This window comes from Geotrypetes seraphini, chromosome 1, assembly GCF_902459505.1.
Source record: "Geotrypetes seraphini chromosome 1, aGeoSer1.1, whole genome shotgun sequence".
NCBI classification, from domain to species: domain Eukaryota; kingdom Metazoa; phylum Chordata; class Amphibia; order Gymnophiona; family Dermophiidae; genus Geotrypetes; species Geotrypetes seraphini.
The window spans coordinates 172,795,454-172,810,438 of NC_047084.1; the positions used below are offsets into that span (position 1 = coordinate 172,795,454).

General features: G+C 39.9%; 1 protein-coding gene across 3 annotated transcripts in view; it reads right to left on the minus strand.

The window, feature by feature from the left end:
- Window positions 1-14,985, minus strand: part of NAF1 (nuclear assembly factor 1 ribonucleoprotein) — a 135,260-nt gene that overhangs the window by 16,848 nt on the left and 103,427 nt on the right. For all 3 annotated transcript variants that reach the window (XM_033941610.1, XM_033941592.1, XM_033941599.1), the window contains exon 8: window positions 11,630-11,732. In XM_033941610.1, the coding sequence (XP_033797501.1) occupies window positions 11,630-11,732 (103 nt within the window). The remainder of the gene's footprint in view (window positions 1-11,629; window positions 11,733-14,985) is intronic.

Below are 14,985 nucleotides of genomic sequence, written 5' to 3' on the forward strand. Positions count from 1 at the left end.
CTACTTTGGCTCGGCCCAATTTCAGATCATTTACCCACCTCCATCCCTCTACCTTCCGGCCCCACTCTTCATCTTGAGTTTTCAAGCAAAGTCCTAGGCATCATCTTAGACTCCTCTCTCTCCTTCAACGATCACCTCAACTCCCTGGTAAAAAAATGCTTCTTTAGCCTCCATATGTTAAGAAAAGTAAGATCTTGCTTTCATCATTCTCATTTCGCCATCCTCGTCCAATCCACCATCCTCTCTAGACTAGACTACTGCAACTCCATCTATATAAGCCTAACTAAGAAAAACCTCCATAGACTTCAGCTAATTCAGAACGCCGCTGCCAAGCTTATTTTCGCAAAAGGCAAGTTCGATCACGTTTCCCCACTCCTCTCTAAGCTTCACTGGCTCCCAGTATACTCCAGAGTCCTCTATAAATGTGCCTGCTTAGCCTTCAAGATTCTACATGGCGTCCTTCCTCCCGTTATCCCACTCTTCTGGAATTCATCAAACCCGCTCTCTTCTAGACCCTCCCAAAAACTGAAACTATCTTTCCCATCTATAAAAGGTATATCCCGCGCAGGAAAACTTGGAACATCCCTCCCCTTCAGAACCACGGAACTCTGGAAAAACCTCTCATCCCCGCTCAGAAATTCTAGCTCCTTCCAATCCTTCCGTAAACGCTTGAAAACTTGGCTCTTCTCAAAAATCTAATCTCCTCCCGTTCTCTAGTACCCTGCCCCTCTCTATCTTCTCAGTCCCTCTCCTATATCCCTTCTTTGTAATTCCTTTCCTCTTAACCTCTGTAAACCGTACCGAGCTCTGCGCATGCGGAGATGGTGCGGTATACAAACCTAAGGTTTAGTTTAGTTTAGTTTAAACTAATAAACTTCATATATTCAAATAACAAACGAAGAAAAGACCTCAGTGTACAGACACTGAAATATTATGAATTAAGAATTGCTGCTGCTGGGTCAGACCAGTGGTCCATCGTGCCCAGCAGTCCGCTCATGCGGCGGCCCCCAGGTCAAAGACCAGTGCACTAAATGAGTCCAGCCTCAACCTGCTTATGTTCCAGTTTAGCAGGAACTTGTCCAACTTTGTCTTGAATCACTGGAGGGTGTTTTCCCCTATAACAGACTCTGGAAGAGCGTTCCAGTTTTCTACATTTGTACGGAATCTATCCCCTTTCAACTTTAGAGAGTGCCCTCTCGTTCTCCCTACCTTGGAGAGGGTGAACAATCTGCCTTTATTTGCTAAGTCTATTCCCATCAGTATTTTGAATGTTTTGATCATGTCCCCTCTCAGTCTCCTCTTTTCAAAGGAGAAGAGGCCCAGTTTCTCCAATCTCTCACTGCACGGCAACTCCACCAGCCCCTTAACCATTTTAGTCGCTCTTCTCTGGACCCTTTCGAGTAGTACCGTGTCCTTCTTTATGTATGGTGACCAGTGCTGGGCACAGTACTCCAGGTAAGGGCGCACCATGGCACAGTACAGCGGCACGATAACCTTCTTCGATCTGTTCGTGATCCCCTTCTATATCATTCCTAGCATTCTGTTCACCCTTTTCGCCGCCGCTACACATTGCGCGGACAGCTTCATCGACTTGTCAATCAGAACTCCCAAGTCTCTTTCCTGGGAGGTAATTTTCTTAAGACATAATGCATCAAATGGATAAATCTTTTCATTCCATTGTGCATAAAAGCTTTTTAAAAATGTTAACACTGATATTTCACATGATATACAGCAAAAGAGCAAAAAAAAAATAAAAAAAAAAATATATATATATATATATATACATACACATATATAAAAGAGAGAGAGATACACATTTATAACATCACCCTCTAGTATAGCTGATTTCATTTTGCTTGTTTAAAGAGATGTGAGATAACAATCTTCTGATTTAAAGCTGCTGCTCTCAATTGTATTCCACAGAAAACATGACAACTGATCAGTGGAACAGACTGACGGAGCATAGCATAGAGAGTAAAAGTTGCTTTAAGAGAAAGACAAATGTAAACATTTGTTTAAAGTCTTGCATGCTTAAAAAGCATAGAGATTTTTCAGCAGTGGCAATCAGCATATTTATTTAAATGCTAGCCAGAGCATATAGCACATTTTTGTTCAAGTTCCTCCTTATTGTGCATATTGAAACAACCACATCACTTTGTTTCAGAGAAGCCTGTACATGTTGTTTGAGGTTTTCTTTGCATCTCTACAAAGTTTCCTAACAGCCATGTCTAAAGTCTTTCCAACTGTGGCTTGGTATTAATAGAACATATCATTTTCTACTTCTTGATAAGAGTTTTCATTTTCAAATCATTGAATATCTTTTTCCATCATTCTCACAGATCCTTTGACAGTTCTTTTGCTTTCCCCATGCTTAGTAACAAGCAAAGTCAGGACAGTCCTGGACAAAATGCACAAGGGTTTCTCAAGAGCTAAGCGACTCATTGACACTAATTACAATCAAACAAGGCACAGGTGTGGCTACTTATCCCTCCATTGCTTTTTAAAGACACTTTTTACTAGACCAGTCTTACTATATTTTAGGATAGGATATGGAGGTTCACTATATTTTAGGATAGGATAAGGAGGTTCACTGTAATATGAGGGTATTTGTCTCCCATCCTGTGTGTTCTAAACCTATACCCGATTTTATTTTTGGTTTTATTTTTTTAATATTGTAATTTAAGATCCCCTCTTCCCTAATGTTTTAATATTAATTAGCAATATATGTGATATTTGTGGATTTTATTATTTTATATTTTTATCTGATGTAAATCGCATTGAAATAAGATTTTGCGATCTAATCAAATAATTTATTAAACTTGAAACTATATATTATCAGCCTAAACATTCAAGGGTATGTCAATTTATGATCAGGGCAATTTGTGCAAGTTCAGTTATCATTATGATTACTGAAGGACATACACAATTCTGTGATGATAAATAGCTTCACTTGACCAATAATCATAAATTAGAAACTGTGGTGTTTTGTGGGTTCGCTCATATTTTTCACAAATGGTAAACACCTTACAAATTCTGCCATGGGTGTGTAGACTTTTGAGCACACCTGTATCTGTACTGTTTATTTCCCATCCTAATCCTGCCTTAAGGAGTGCATCAGCTCAATAAATTTGTGGAATGATGGATGTCTATCTGCTGGGAAGGGTGATGACATGTTAAAAAAAAAAAAAAAGCTACTTACCTATGTATGTGGCTTTCAAAAGTTTCCCTCAAAAGACACAAAGAAAAACAACAAAAACGATCAAGAAGGTGAAATGGTGGCCTTATGAATAAAGAGGGGACTTCTAGAAATAGTGTCCAAAGTTAGGTGCCAGAAAGATCTATGCCAAGTGCCAATTCCATAAAGCACTAAGCAACCTCTAGAATTGCACTTAGGACAGATTCCTATACCTAACTTTGGGCACAAGGACTTATAAATATAATCTGCTATCTTCATCTTATCGTAACTTTACGTTGCTATTTATCCCCAACAGGTCCTGTCAGACATTACCTACTAAAATGTACATATTACATTTTCGCTCAGCAAATTGTATTTCTATACTATTGCCTCCTGAGGTCTCTGATCTCTGTATTTCCTCTGAATATCTACTTATTGTATTTCGCTGAATGTCCAGCACTCTTGATTGTAAACTGCCTAGAAGTCGCAAGATTGTGGCGGTATAGAAGAATAAAGTTATTATTATTATTATGTCTGCTAAAACCTGGGGTAAATGCTGGTGCAAAACAAACAACAAAAAGGAAACACCAACAAAGTCTGCAGTGAACAATGCAAAAGCAAAACAAAGAAAAACTGCAGACAGATGTACAATGATGCAGGATAAATTTATTGTGCGGTTAACATTACAACCTTAAAGCAAACCAAGGGATCCCTTGACGTGATATACTTGGACTTCAGCAAAGCTTTTGATAGCGTTCCACACCGCAGGCTGTTGAACAAACTAAAATCGATGGGATTAGGGGATACATTCACAACATGGGTAAGGGATTGGCTAGATGGTAGGCTTCAAAGGGTGATGGTAAACGGTACCCCCTCCAAAACGTCAGCAGTGATGAGTGGAGTACCTCAGGGCTCCGTCTTAGGGCCGATTCTATTCAATTTATTCATAAGAGATTTGACCCAAGGACTTAGAGGAAAAGTATCACTGTTTGCCGACGATGCCAAACTATGCAACATAGTTGGCAAAAGCAGTGTGCCTGACTTTATGACGCAGGACCTAAGACAGCTTGAACAGTGGTCATCAACTTGGCAGCTGGGCTTCAATGCTAAAAAATGTAAAGTAATGCACCTAGGCAAAAAAAAATCCACACAGAACTTACACACTAAATGGTGAAACCTTGTCCAGGACCACGGTGGAACGTGATTTAGGAGTGATCATTAGCGACGATATGAAGGCTGCCAATCAAGTAGAGAAGGCATCGTCCAAGGCAAGACAAATGATGGGCTGTATCCGTAGGGGTTTTGTCAGCAGAAAACCTGAAGTCATAATGCCGCTGTACAGATCCATGGTGAGACCTCATCTCAAGTATTGTGTTCAATTCTGGAGACCACACTACCGAAAAGATGTGTTGAGAATTGAGTCGGTTCAGCGAATGGCTACCAGGATGGTTTTGGGGCTCAGGGAATTCACGTATGAAGAAAGGTTAAAAAAACTGCAGATGTACTCACTGGAGGAGCGAAGAGAGAGAGGGGACATGATTGAGACCTTTAAGTATATTACTGGGCGTATAGAGGTGAAAGATGATATCTTCAGTCTTACAGGGCCCTCAGTAACCAGAGGACACTCGCTGAAAATCAGGGGAGGGAAATTTCAGGGTGATGCGAGGAAGTACTTCTTCACTGAAAGGGTGGTAGATCATTGGAACGAGCTGCCTCAGAGGGTGATTGAGGCCAGCAGCGTGTTAGATTTCAAGAGAAAATGGGATATTCATGTGGGATCTCTAGGAGAGTAAGAATCAGGGAGTGGGTCATTGGTATGGGCAGACTCGATGGGCTATAGCCCTTTTCTGCCGTCAATTTCTATGTTTCTATGACATGGTCCATGTTTCGGTAAACACGCCTTCATCAGGGGTCCCAGGTTGATAAGGTATCAATTGAAACTGCAAACCAAAAAAACTTTAGCCTGTACACAAACAATCATGAAAGAGCAGTCTGTGTGTGAACTCCTGTGTAGCTAGTGCACAATCAATGGCAGATGGGCACGTAAATGGCCCTATTCTAGAACATTGTTGGCGGAATTTTGGGAGTGTCCCTGACTTGTCCATGCCCCATTTGAGTTGCGCCTTACATAATCTGGGCAAGCTGCGTTACAGCGCATAGGCAGATCCACAAGTAAGTCCTAACTAGTCCTAATATTTGACTGTTAACAGCTCATTAACTAGTTTATGCATGAATCTGAAATCCACACCCAAATTTGAGAAAATAGAATCTGGAGGAAAAAGCTTAGGGGCTCATTTATAAAGCGCTTAGGGCTCCATTTACAAAGGTGCGTTAGGGCCTTAACGCGCGGAATCGCGCATGCTAAAATGCCCCGCGCGCTAGCCGCTACCGCCTCCTCTTGAGCAGGTGGTAGTTTTTTGGCTAGCGCGCACTAATCCGATGTGTGCGCTAAAAACGCTAGCGCACCTTCGTAAAAGGAGTCCTTAGACTTACAAAGTTCCATAATAATATATGGAACACTGTAAGCCTAAGTGCTTTGAGAATAAGCCTCTTAGGCGCCAGAGCCAATCAAGAAACTCCTTGACTCATATCAGAGACCCGGCTGTCGCATGTCATTAAAAATACACTTTTTACACTCATAATCTTGACTTTTTTCTGCAAAATCTTGGTATGGTGAGTGACAAGGAGAACGTTTTCACGATGACATTCAGTTAATGGAGCGTCGCTACCAAGTTTTCTGGAATGAGAGTATGATGGCCGACTACTGCTGGAGGTTGTGCCGTGACAATCCAAACTACTCATAAAAAGAAATCATACTCTAAGCATTTTTGAAGAAATATTGGTCGCTAAGTGACACAGTCCAGTATAATTATAATATGCTATATGCTTATTTGACATTGGACTGAAGATACTATAACATTTCTTTAAGTTGATGCTGCAATTCTTAAAACCCTATATGCTAAAACGCTATAAATTAACATTAGTCATAACTTTAAAAGTTACGTGACTGAAAAAAAATTAATAACAGATCTGAAATCAGCGTGAAAAACTGATTTAGGAAAATGTGCTGTGTTGTCAGATGAATCCGAAAAAATTTTTTGTCGCCTTGTGTTATTTATATTTGGTATTTTTTTCCAAAGAAGTCAAGGCAAATGACTAAAATATGCAATCAGTAACAACTATAGAAAAATAGACAAATATAAAGCAAAATACAAACACTCAGATATAAATTCATAAAACTGACACATTGTGATCACTAAATTGAAAATAAAATTATTTTTCCTACCTTTATTGTCTGGCGATTTCATGAGTCTCTGGTTGCATTTCCAATATGTCTTTCTTTCTGCCTCCTGAATGCTTCCTCTCCTCCAAACCCAAACCCATTCCCTTCCCAAACTGGCCCAACTGGCTATTTTATGTGGTCATGGTGACTGTGCCGCATCCAAGCGCCTGACCGTGCAGCCCCCGTCCCAGCGGCCCTCTAAGTGCCTGAACGCCATTCCCTTCCCAAACCAACATCTCTTTCTCTGCCCCTCCACGAGTCCAACTTTTCTTCCTCTCTCCTCCACCCCCCCTGCCATCTTCGGGGGGGATTTTTTAATGGGACAGATGACACACATAACATCTGTTCCAGTTTAAAAAAAAAAGCAGAAGCCCTGACAGCAGGGACAGGAGGCTGCTTCTCCTTCACTGACTGAGTCGGCGGATTTGCGTGCAAACTTGATAGTGAATCAATCACGGTTGGAAAATCAGCCAACAGCGATTGAGTCGCCATCTTTAATGAATCGAGCCCTTATTTCCTTTTTCTTTGTCTTATGAAAGGAAGATTTATTTCTCTTAGTGATTTTTTGTTTTCCTCTCAAGAACATGACACTGCAGGGGCAGTCTATATGCAAATTTAGAGTCACTATAATAACCAGATAGAGGCCAAGCCTTCGCAAAGCTATTATAGTTTTCTTTTTATCAACTAACTTGCTAGTCACATACACACAAGGAGCGACACTACTATCCTAGCTGAGATCATTTTCAAGCACCATTCTGACTTCCTGGGAAATTTTCTTTAAATGAGTCCCCTTATTTGCTTACTCCCTGTTACTCTATCTTACCTTTATATATGTTCCACCTTTGCTTACACTCTTTGCTGTCTATTAAAATGTTTTATCACATATTGGGTTGACATTGAAATGTAGCATACTATGCCATTCTTTGCACTGTCATTTTTATATTTTTACTGCAATTGTCTACTGCTTCTGTTTGACTTATTCTTGCTGTAAGGCGGTAAATAAATAAATATTTGCCTCTAAAAATACATGACCATAGGATGAATATTTCAATTTACCCAACAGATTTAAAGTTTAACAGATTATCTCAAATGTCAACAACTTAGCTAACTCTTTCACATCTTAACAACCCTCTAATAGCTTATAACAAAACAGTGCAAATAATTTTTCCTTTGCTAACAGGTATTTGTCAATACACTTACAAGACTCATAAAATCTGCTTATATGTTTAACAGGATAAAAGGACACACAACACACTTGTTACATGTTAAACTAAAATCACCAGCTCAGACAGCTAAATGCAATTTATAGAGATTGGACAGATAAATGTAAGTTAATCATTCAGTGTGAACAAGGAACTGCAATTCATTTAATCTTTCCCAAACCAAATACACATTTTTAGTACAAGTATAGTTAGTTATTTAAACATTTAATTAATAGATAGCTAATGCTTACTGTGGTATAATGAGAGAAGCACTAATATAGATTAAGCTTTTTTTCGGACCTAGGCATTGTCAGTGCTAGGCTCCCTGCAAATTTCTCCCTCCTCTCCCCATTTAGCTCCCTTGCCTAACTATAGAGCTCAAATTTCCTCCTGAATGGCCACAGAACTCTAATTCTGCTTCTCATAGTATATCGGTAGACAGTGAGGACAGGGACAAGCAATCTTTAAGCCAGGGGTGTCCAACCTTTTGGCTTCCCTGGGCCGCACTGACTGAAAAAAATGTTTCTGGGGCCGCACAAATGTGCAAACGCTGCAGCAAGACAGAGGAGGGAGCCGGCAAGATGGTAAACACCCAGGGGCAGCAGAGGAAAACACTGCATCGCCCTCGACCGGGGCCACACAAAATCCTTCAAGGGGCCGCAGGTTGGACACCCCTGCACCCCTGCTTTAAGCAAAGACCCCTGCCACTTTACTAGAAGCCCTTGGGGGGGGAGGGGAAGAGGAGCCAATGTTGCTCCTTATAGATATAAGACTGACCAGTGTCTTCATTCTCATTCTACTAACAGGATTACTGGAGCAGAAGTCCTAAGGTCTGTAGAGCATAAAGAGTAGGATTGAATTAGAGGATTAAAGGGTCAATGCAGAAAGCTACTAGGACCAACATCACACAATTACTGAGCAGCCAATGTGCTCGTTACTGGTTGCATGATACAGAAAGTGTTTCAGTGCCAAAGGTACGGTAGACATTAGCGTAAACATATTAAAATGTATGGTAAAGAGGCTATTAATGCAGAGAAGTTTTCAGCCATGCGTTGATATCTATTGGGCAAGCACAATGTGAGAAATGCACCGACCTGAACCACCTGTCCCAACATAGCTTTCTGCATTAGCTCCAACATTCCTCCTAGTCTAGCGGTCCCTTCCCCCCTCCACCGAGACTTAAAAAATATTCCCTAGCATCTAGCAACACTCCCCACCTCCTTCAAAAAAAACACTCCTTGTCTCATGACACCCATCACCCTAAGTGGCATACCTTCAAGGATCAGCACAGCTGTACATTTGCTCCTGCCTCTGCACACCTATCTTGAAAAATTGTCTGATTCTGCATAGTGCAACCCGGAACACATCAAGCAGGATCAGTTGGCCACATAAAGGAATTTACTTCTTGCATACAGTGCTCCCCCGCGAATTTACGGTCGGCGGTTTGCGGTCCCGGTCATTCATGGTATTTTCCGACCACAAATGACCAGGCATGAGAGGGAAGCTGGAGAGGCAGGAGAGGCAGGAGAGGGCAGCCAGAACGCAGACGAGTGAAGGAAATCACTCGCTGTATGCTCCGACCACCTCTTCCTGTACTAAAGTCGGGCCTCCCCAATCAGGAGCTGCTTTGACACGCAGCTCCTGATTGGTAAGGCTCTACTTTAGTACAGGAAGAAGCGGTCGGTATACAGCGAGTGATTTCCTTCACTCACCGGTGCTCCAGCTGCTCTCTCCTGCCTCTCCCGTCTCCCCTGCCTAAAAACGATATTCACGATTTATCGAAATTTGTGGGGGTTCCTGGAACCTGCGAATTCTGGGGGAGTACTGTATTCTGGAGATAAATTTTGTTGTATTAGTCATGTGCTGAGCTATTGGCTTTTTACATTGGGCTCTAAAGTAGGATTGCAAGATAAGGATTTGAAGGCTACCAGCCCTATAATTTTGAAGCTCTAGAGAAGCCTAGTAATTTGTGCATGTACAAATGTAGACTGGAAACTGTAAAAATCAAGATGTCTATTTTTTATCAGGTAACCAAAAAATAAGTACATTGTTACATGGTTACAGCAATAGGCTATATTATTTGAAATCTAAGAAATAAAATACAGTGAAGCAAGAAATTATATTTTATAGCTGTAGAATTGGAGGGGCATAATCAAAACAAATGTCTAAGTCCATTTTGGTCCTAGGGCGCTAGTCACCCAAAGTCGGCAGCGTCCAAAAGTCCATTCTCAAAAAATACGTTCAAAATTTTTTTCCCGAAAATCATCTACTTCTACGGCCAGCCATTTGATCGGCCAGACCGCTTAAGTCATTATCTTTATACCGCATTCTCGTCCCAAAAATTGCCCCAAGTTCTAAACGCCCAGAACAAGACCTTTTGGATGTGGGAGGGGGCAGCAAAGTGATGGACTGGCCACCCAGATGAGGCAACAGAGTAGTGGGACACCTTACAGGGCACTGCTGTGAACTTCACATAAAGGATGCCACAAACATCTCACAACTCCCTTGCAGGTCATGGTGAGCCCCCCAAACACCCCCAAAACCTACTATAATTAACTGTCTACAACCCCCATAGCCCTTATGGCTTTAGATGCCACCTATATGGCAGCACAGTAGGGTTTGGGGGATTTTGGTGGACTCACATTTTCCATCATGAATGCAGTGGTTAGAGTGGCCTGTGGGCCTGGATCCTCCGCTCTATGGTTCACTAGCCCACCCTCCAGATTACTTAAGCCACCTCTGTGCAGCTCTACTAGTCTTTCCTATGCTAGGTGCTGATGTCCTGAAGGTAGATAAGTACATTTTTATGGCGGGGTGTGTGTGTGTGTTGGGGGAGGGGGGTGGGTCGGTGATCACTGGGGGAGTGTGGGGGAGAATGTACTTTGTGCCTGCAATGGTTATCTGGTCACTTTGGATACCTTCTGGGCACTTAGACCCGTTTTTAGATCGCCTAAGTCACAATGTATAATTTCTGTCCAGGCAGCCTCGTAAAACTTTCAATTATCCCTGCAGTACGACTAAGTCTAGGCCAGTCCATATCCCGCCTTAACCACTTCTTTAAAAAAAAGAAAAAAAAAAAAACAACCCCCTTTCAGCTCTGGGTGCACAGCGGGATTCAGAGGCCTAAAAAGTCTCTGGATACTTCTTTTTTTTTTTTTAAATTCTTTATTCATTTTTAAACTTTCATCAAGTATACAAAAATTCATAATAAACACAATTAATCCAAGCACTTGAACATCTTATCATTATAATCTATAAGTAGAAATGTAACCCTCTCCCCACCTTCCCTCAAAGCCCATTATTCATTATAAGATCATATACTTGAAACCCTCCCCCACCCAATACTAAATGGTGTATAATTAATAGAAAAATGGCATCTAATCATGACAAAAAGATGTTAATGGCTCCCATATTTTAATAAAATTTTTATAATTTCCATTCTGTACCACTACTGATCTTTCCATTCTATAATGTGACATACTGAATTAATAATAATAATAATAACTTTATTCTTGTATACCGCCATAGTCGAGAGACTTCTAGGCGGTTTACATTCGAAGAAGGCTGGACAATCAGCGAATTACAGGAGGCAAGAATGAGGGTTACATAAGAAATAGAAAGAGGATATTAAATTGCATCGTGAAAGATAGGGAATATATCCTTGAGAGTGGAGAGGCTTCTGTTTAGGAGATGAATTTGTCAAACAGAGCAGTTTTAATTGATTTTCAGAATGCGCCGTGAATTCCACCAAAAATTAAAATTAAGTTTACTATGATCTTTCCAGTTATTAGTAATATGTCTCTGGATTCTTCTAAAATCCCCTTTCAATTATTGACACTTGGACGACCTTTAGATTGTCCAAGTGCCAATCTGGGTGGTTTTTCTGACATATTTCTGTTTCGATTATGAGCCCCTTATTGTTTATTTTGTTGCAAGTTTATTCTAAATTATTTTATAGTTGCCACTTACTTGATTCCCATGGTACAAATTTGTTCTTCTTTTTCTCTTGATTTTGTGGCTTTTTCGTCTGTTTAGCATGTTTCTCTTGTTCATCATCACTAAAATCTAAAGCCTAGAGAAAATCAAAATTATGACACTTATTTAACTGATAGTTTGCTTCATGGTAACTCTGGATTAATAACCACCATTTAATACTCCATATAACTGTAATTCAGAGGCAACGTAGTATCTTAATGTTTTTTAAATGGCATTTTAATATTCCCTAGCATAGCTGGGACATTTTGCTAGGGGGCTTGGCAAGTGTGTATTTTTGCCCATTGTCTTTCAGTGCTAGATATAACAATGATGAAAAAACTAAAACAAAAGAAAACAAAGAATAATTTAAAAAAAAAAAGACTGATAGGGTTGACCAACTTAAAGCCTACGTGGCCTGCTGGCTGCACTGACTAAAGCAAGAAAATCTACACTTTCACAGGTGATATACAGGTGTGACACATTTAAACAATACCAGGACCAGTCATATATGAGTGCATACTTCCCTATGTGAACATCCACCAACAGTATATTTGTATCAATAGTATCTGGTTAGAGTAAAAGTACTATCCTTAATCACAGCTGCCTGAATAATGAACTTGATAGCAATATCTCATTTTTATATGAATTTTAAAAAAAATTATAAAACAAATACATAAAATAATTTGTGGACAGAACTATAATTTCAGAAAATGACAAATTGGTGTGTTGCCAATGTTAGTCCACTTTTAAAAGTGATAAATAGAAAGAAAAGGAAAGAAGGCAATATGATAGTTTTTTTTTAAATGAATTTAACACACAGTTGAGTCACATTATTATGACCACCTAATATCCAGAAAAAGAGATGACATTCTTATCTTGATACTATCTTTTCCAGTAGATAGGCGAGACATTAGATTGTAAGCTCTTATGAGCAGGGACTGTCTATTGTTTGTTAAAATGTACAGCGCTGCATACGCCTTTCAGCGCTTTAGAAATAATAAATAGTAGTACAAGTGGGTTATCTCCCAATGGCCGCATGCCATTTGCAGAAGGAATCCAGTCTGGATTTTTTTCTGTGACCCTTCTCTACTTCACTGGGAGTTCTAGCGCCGCCTATAGTTAGTACCAAAGCACAAAGAGCTCCAACAACAGTACGTGAAGTAGGGATTCCAATGGGAACAATCTCAAAAATCAACTGGTTTGCTTAACAAAGGAACATGAGAATATCAACTCCAAAACAGCTTACAAAGGCATCAAAAGAGCTCAGGAAAGGCACCTGCATGCACATAAACATAGATTGTAGCTTAGATTTAACTCAAAGAGCCGGTATGCCTTTCAAAAATGGCCACGGTGTTGCAGTACAGCTAATTTATTTGGAAATCCCCTTACGTCAGGCTCCAACTTGCTACATTATAGGTCCATTCTCTACATTCGAGAGTTTAAGGACAGAAGCCATCCAATCAGCGCTCTCATTCAATCCATTAGGCATCACTGTGTTAGGCGAGGTGGCTTCTGTCCTTAAACTTTCAAATGTAGAAATGGACCTAAAATGTAGCAAGTTGAGAGAGCGACGTCAGGAGATTTCCAAACAAATTAGCTGTACTGCAATGCCACAGCCATTTTTGAAAGGCATGCCGGCACTCTGAGTTAAATCTAAGCTACAATCTAATACAACTAGGTAAGGATTGCTGCCTGCAGGCATTGTAGGATTTGGGGATTTGAGCAGGACTTGATGGTGATTTTGTTATCAAATCTGTTGCAGTGAAAACACTTTGCATAGTAACCCCATCCCTGAAGAAAGTTTCTAAAATGCGTTGGAGATAGAAGCAACAGCAACAACAACAAAGATAAGTGATTTGGTTCAAATTATTCCATTCGTGAAAGTCATGTTAAACTTAAATTAAATTAAGTTAATATAAATATTAGATGTGAATCGGCAAAAAAATGATCAACCTATGAAGATGTGCGCCAGTGTGAGTTAAGTTACTGCAAGGTTTCTCTGAGGTCTAAAGAAAATCAAATTATCATGTGTGCAGAGAATGTTTAATTGATGAAGTACAGTGAGTGATTATGTGATATAGTAAAAGGTATCAGCCATGCAATCCACTTCGGAGATGAGAAAATTCAAATCACAAAGCACCAGTGTCAGGATCATGGTGCAGCTTGGAATGCCACGCCCGGACCACAAAGGAGGAGGTGGTCGCCGCTTTACCACCACCTGAGGCCGAAACAAATAGATGCTTAAGGATGAAATCCACGTGTCGGTCCTGGACATCATTCAGGACCACCCCCACCCCCCCATCGCTGGGGAGAGATGTGCGCTTGGTGACCTGTGCCACTGAAAAATCCACCTTCGGGAAAATAAAGTTTCAAGTTTCAAGTTTAATATGTTTTTGATTAATCGCTTCATCTAAATTCGAAGCGATGTACAATATGATAAAATACAATATAAAAACAGCTTCATAGAAGATAATACTAACAAGGTTATAAAACAAATTTGACGAAACTGGAGACAAGAGGAAAGTATGGGGAAAAAGTTACATTTTATATAAAAAGAATAAACATAAAGGGAAAACACATAAGGGAGGGATAATGATAATAATTTTAAAAAGATAAAATTTAGTAGGAGAGTAAAATTGGAAAAGGGACTTGAAAGAAAACTTTATAAAATTCTCATGATTATTTAAAAAAAAAAACACTTAGAAGCATAGTTAGTTTAAGAATGCGTCATTAAATAGGAATGTTTTTAGTTTACATTTAAATTTTCCTAAATTAGATTCTTCCCTTATAAAGCTCGGTAGAGAATTCCATGTCTGGGGAGCAGTGACTGAAAAAATAAACTGACGACGCGTATTTATTATTTTTAGCGATGGGATCGTTAGAAGATGCTGTGCAGCTGATCTTAAAGTTCTATTAGCTGTATAAGGGATAAGCAGTTTGTGAATGAAAGCCGGAGTTTTATAGAGAAGGGATTTAAAGGTGAGCAAGCAGAGTTTATATATTATTCGATGACCCACCGGAAGCCAATGGGCTTCCTTAAGGAGCGGCGTTACGTGATCGAATTTTTTTGCTTTATAGATAAGTTTGATGGATGTATTTTGTATAATCTGTAAGCGTTTTATTTCCTTTTGTGCTATACCTTTGAACAGGGCATTACAGTAATCTATCTTTGAAATGACAAGTGAATGAATGAGGATATTTAGAGAGTTGGCATTAAGGAACTGTGATACAGAGCGGATTTGTCGAAGCCTGAAGAATGAGGACTTTATAACATTACTAATATGGTCATGGAAGGAGAGAGAGTGGTCGAAAGTAACTCCGAGTATTTTAATATTGTCTACCTCTTGTAA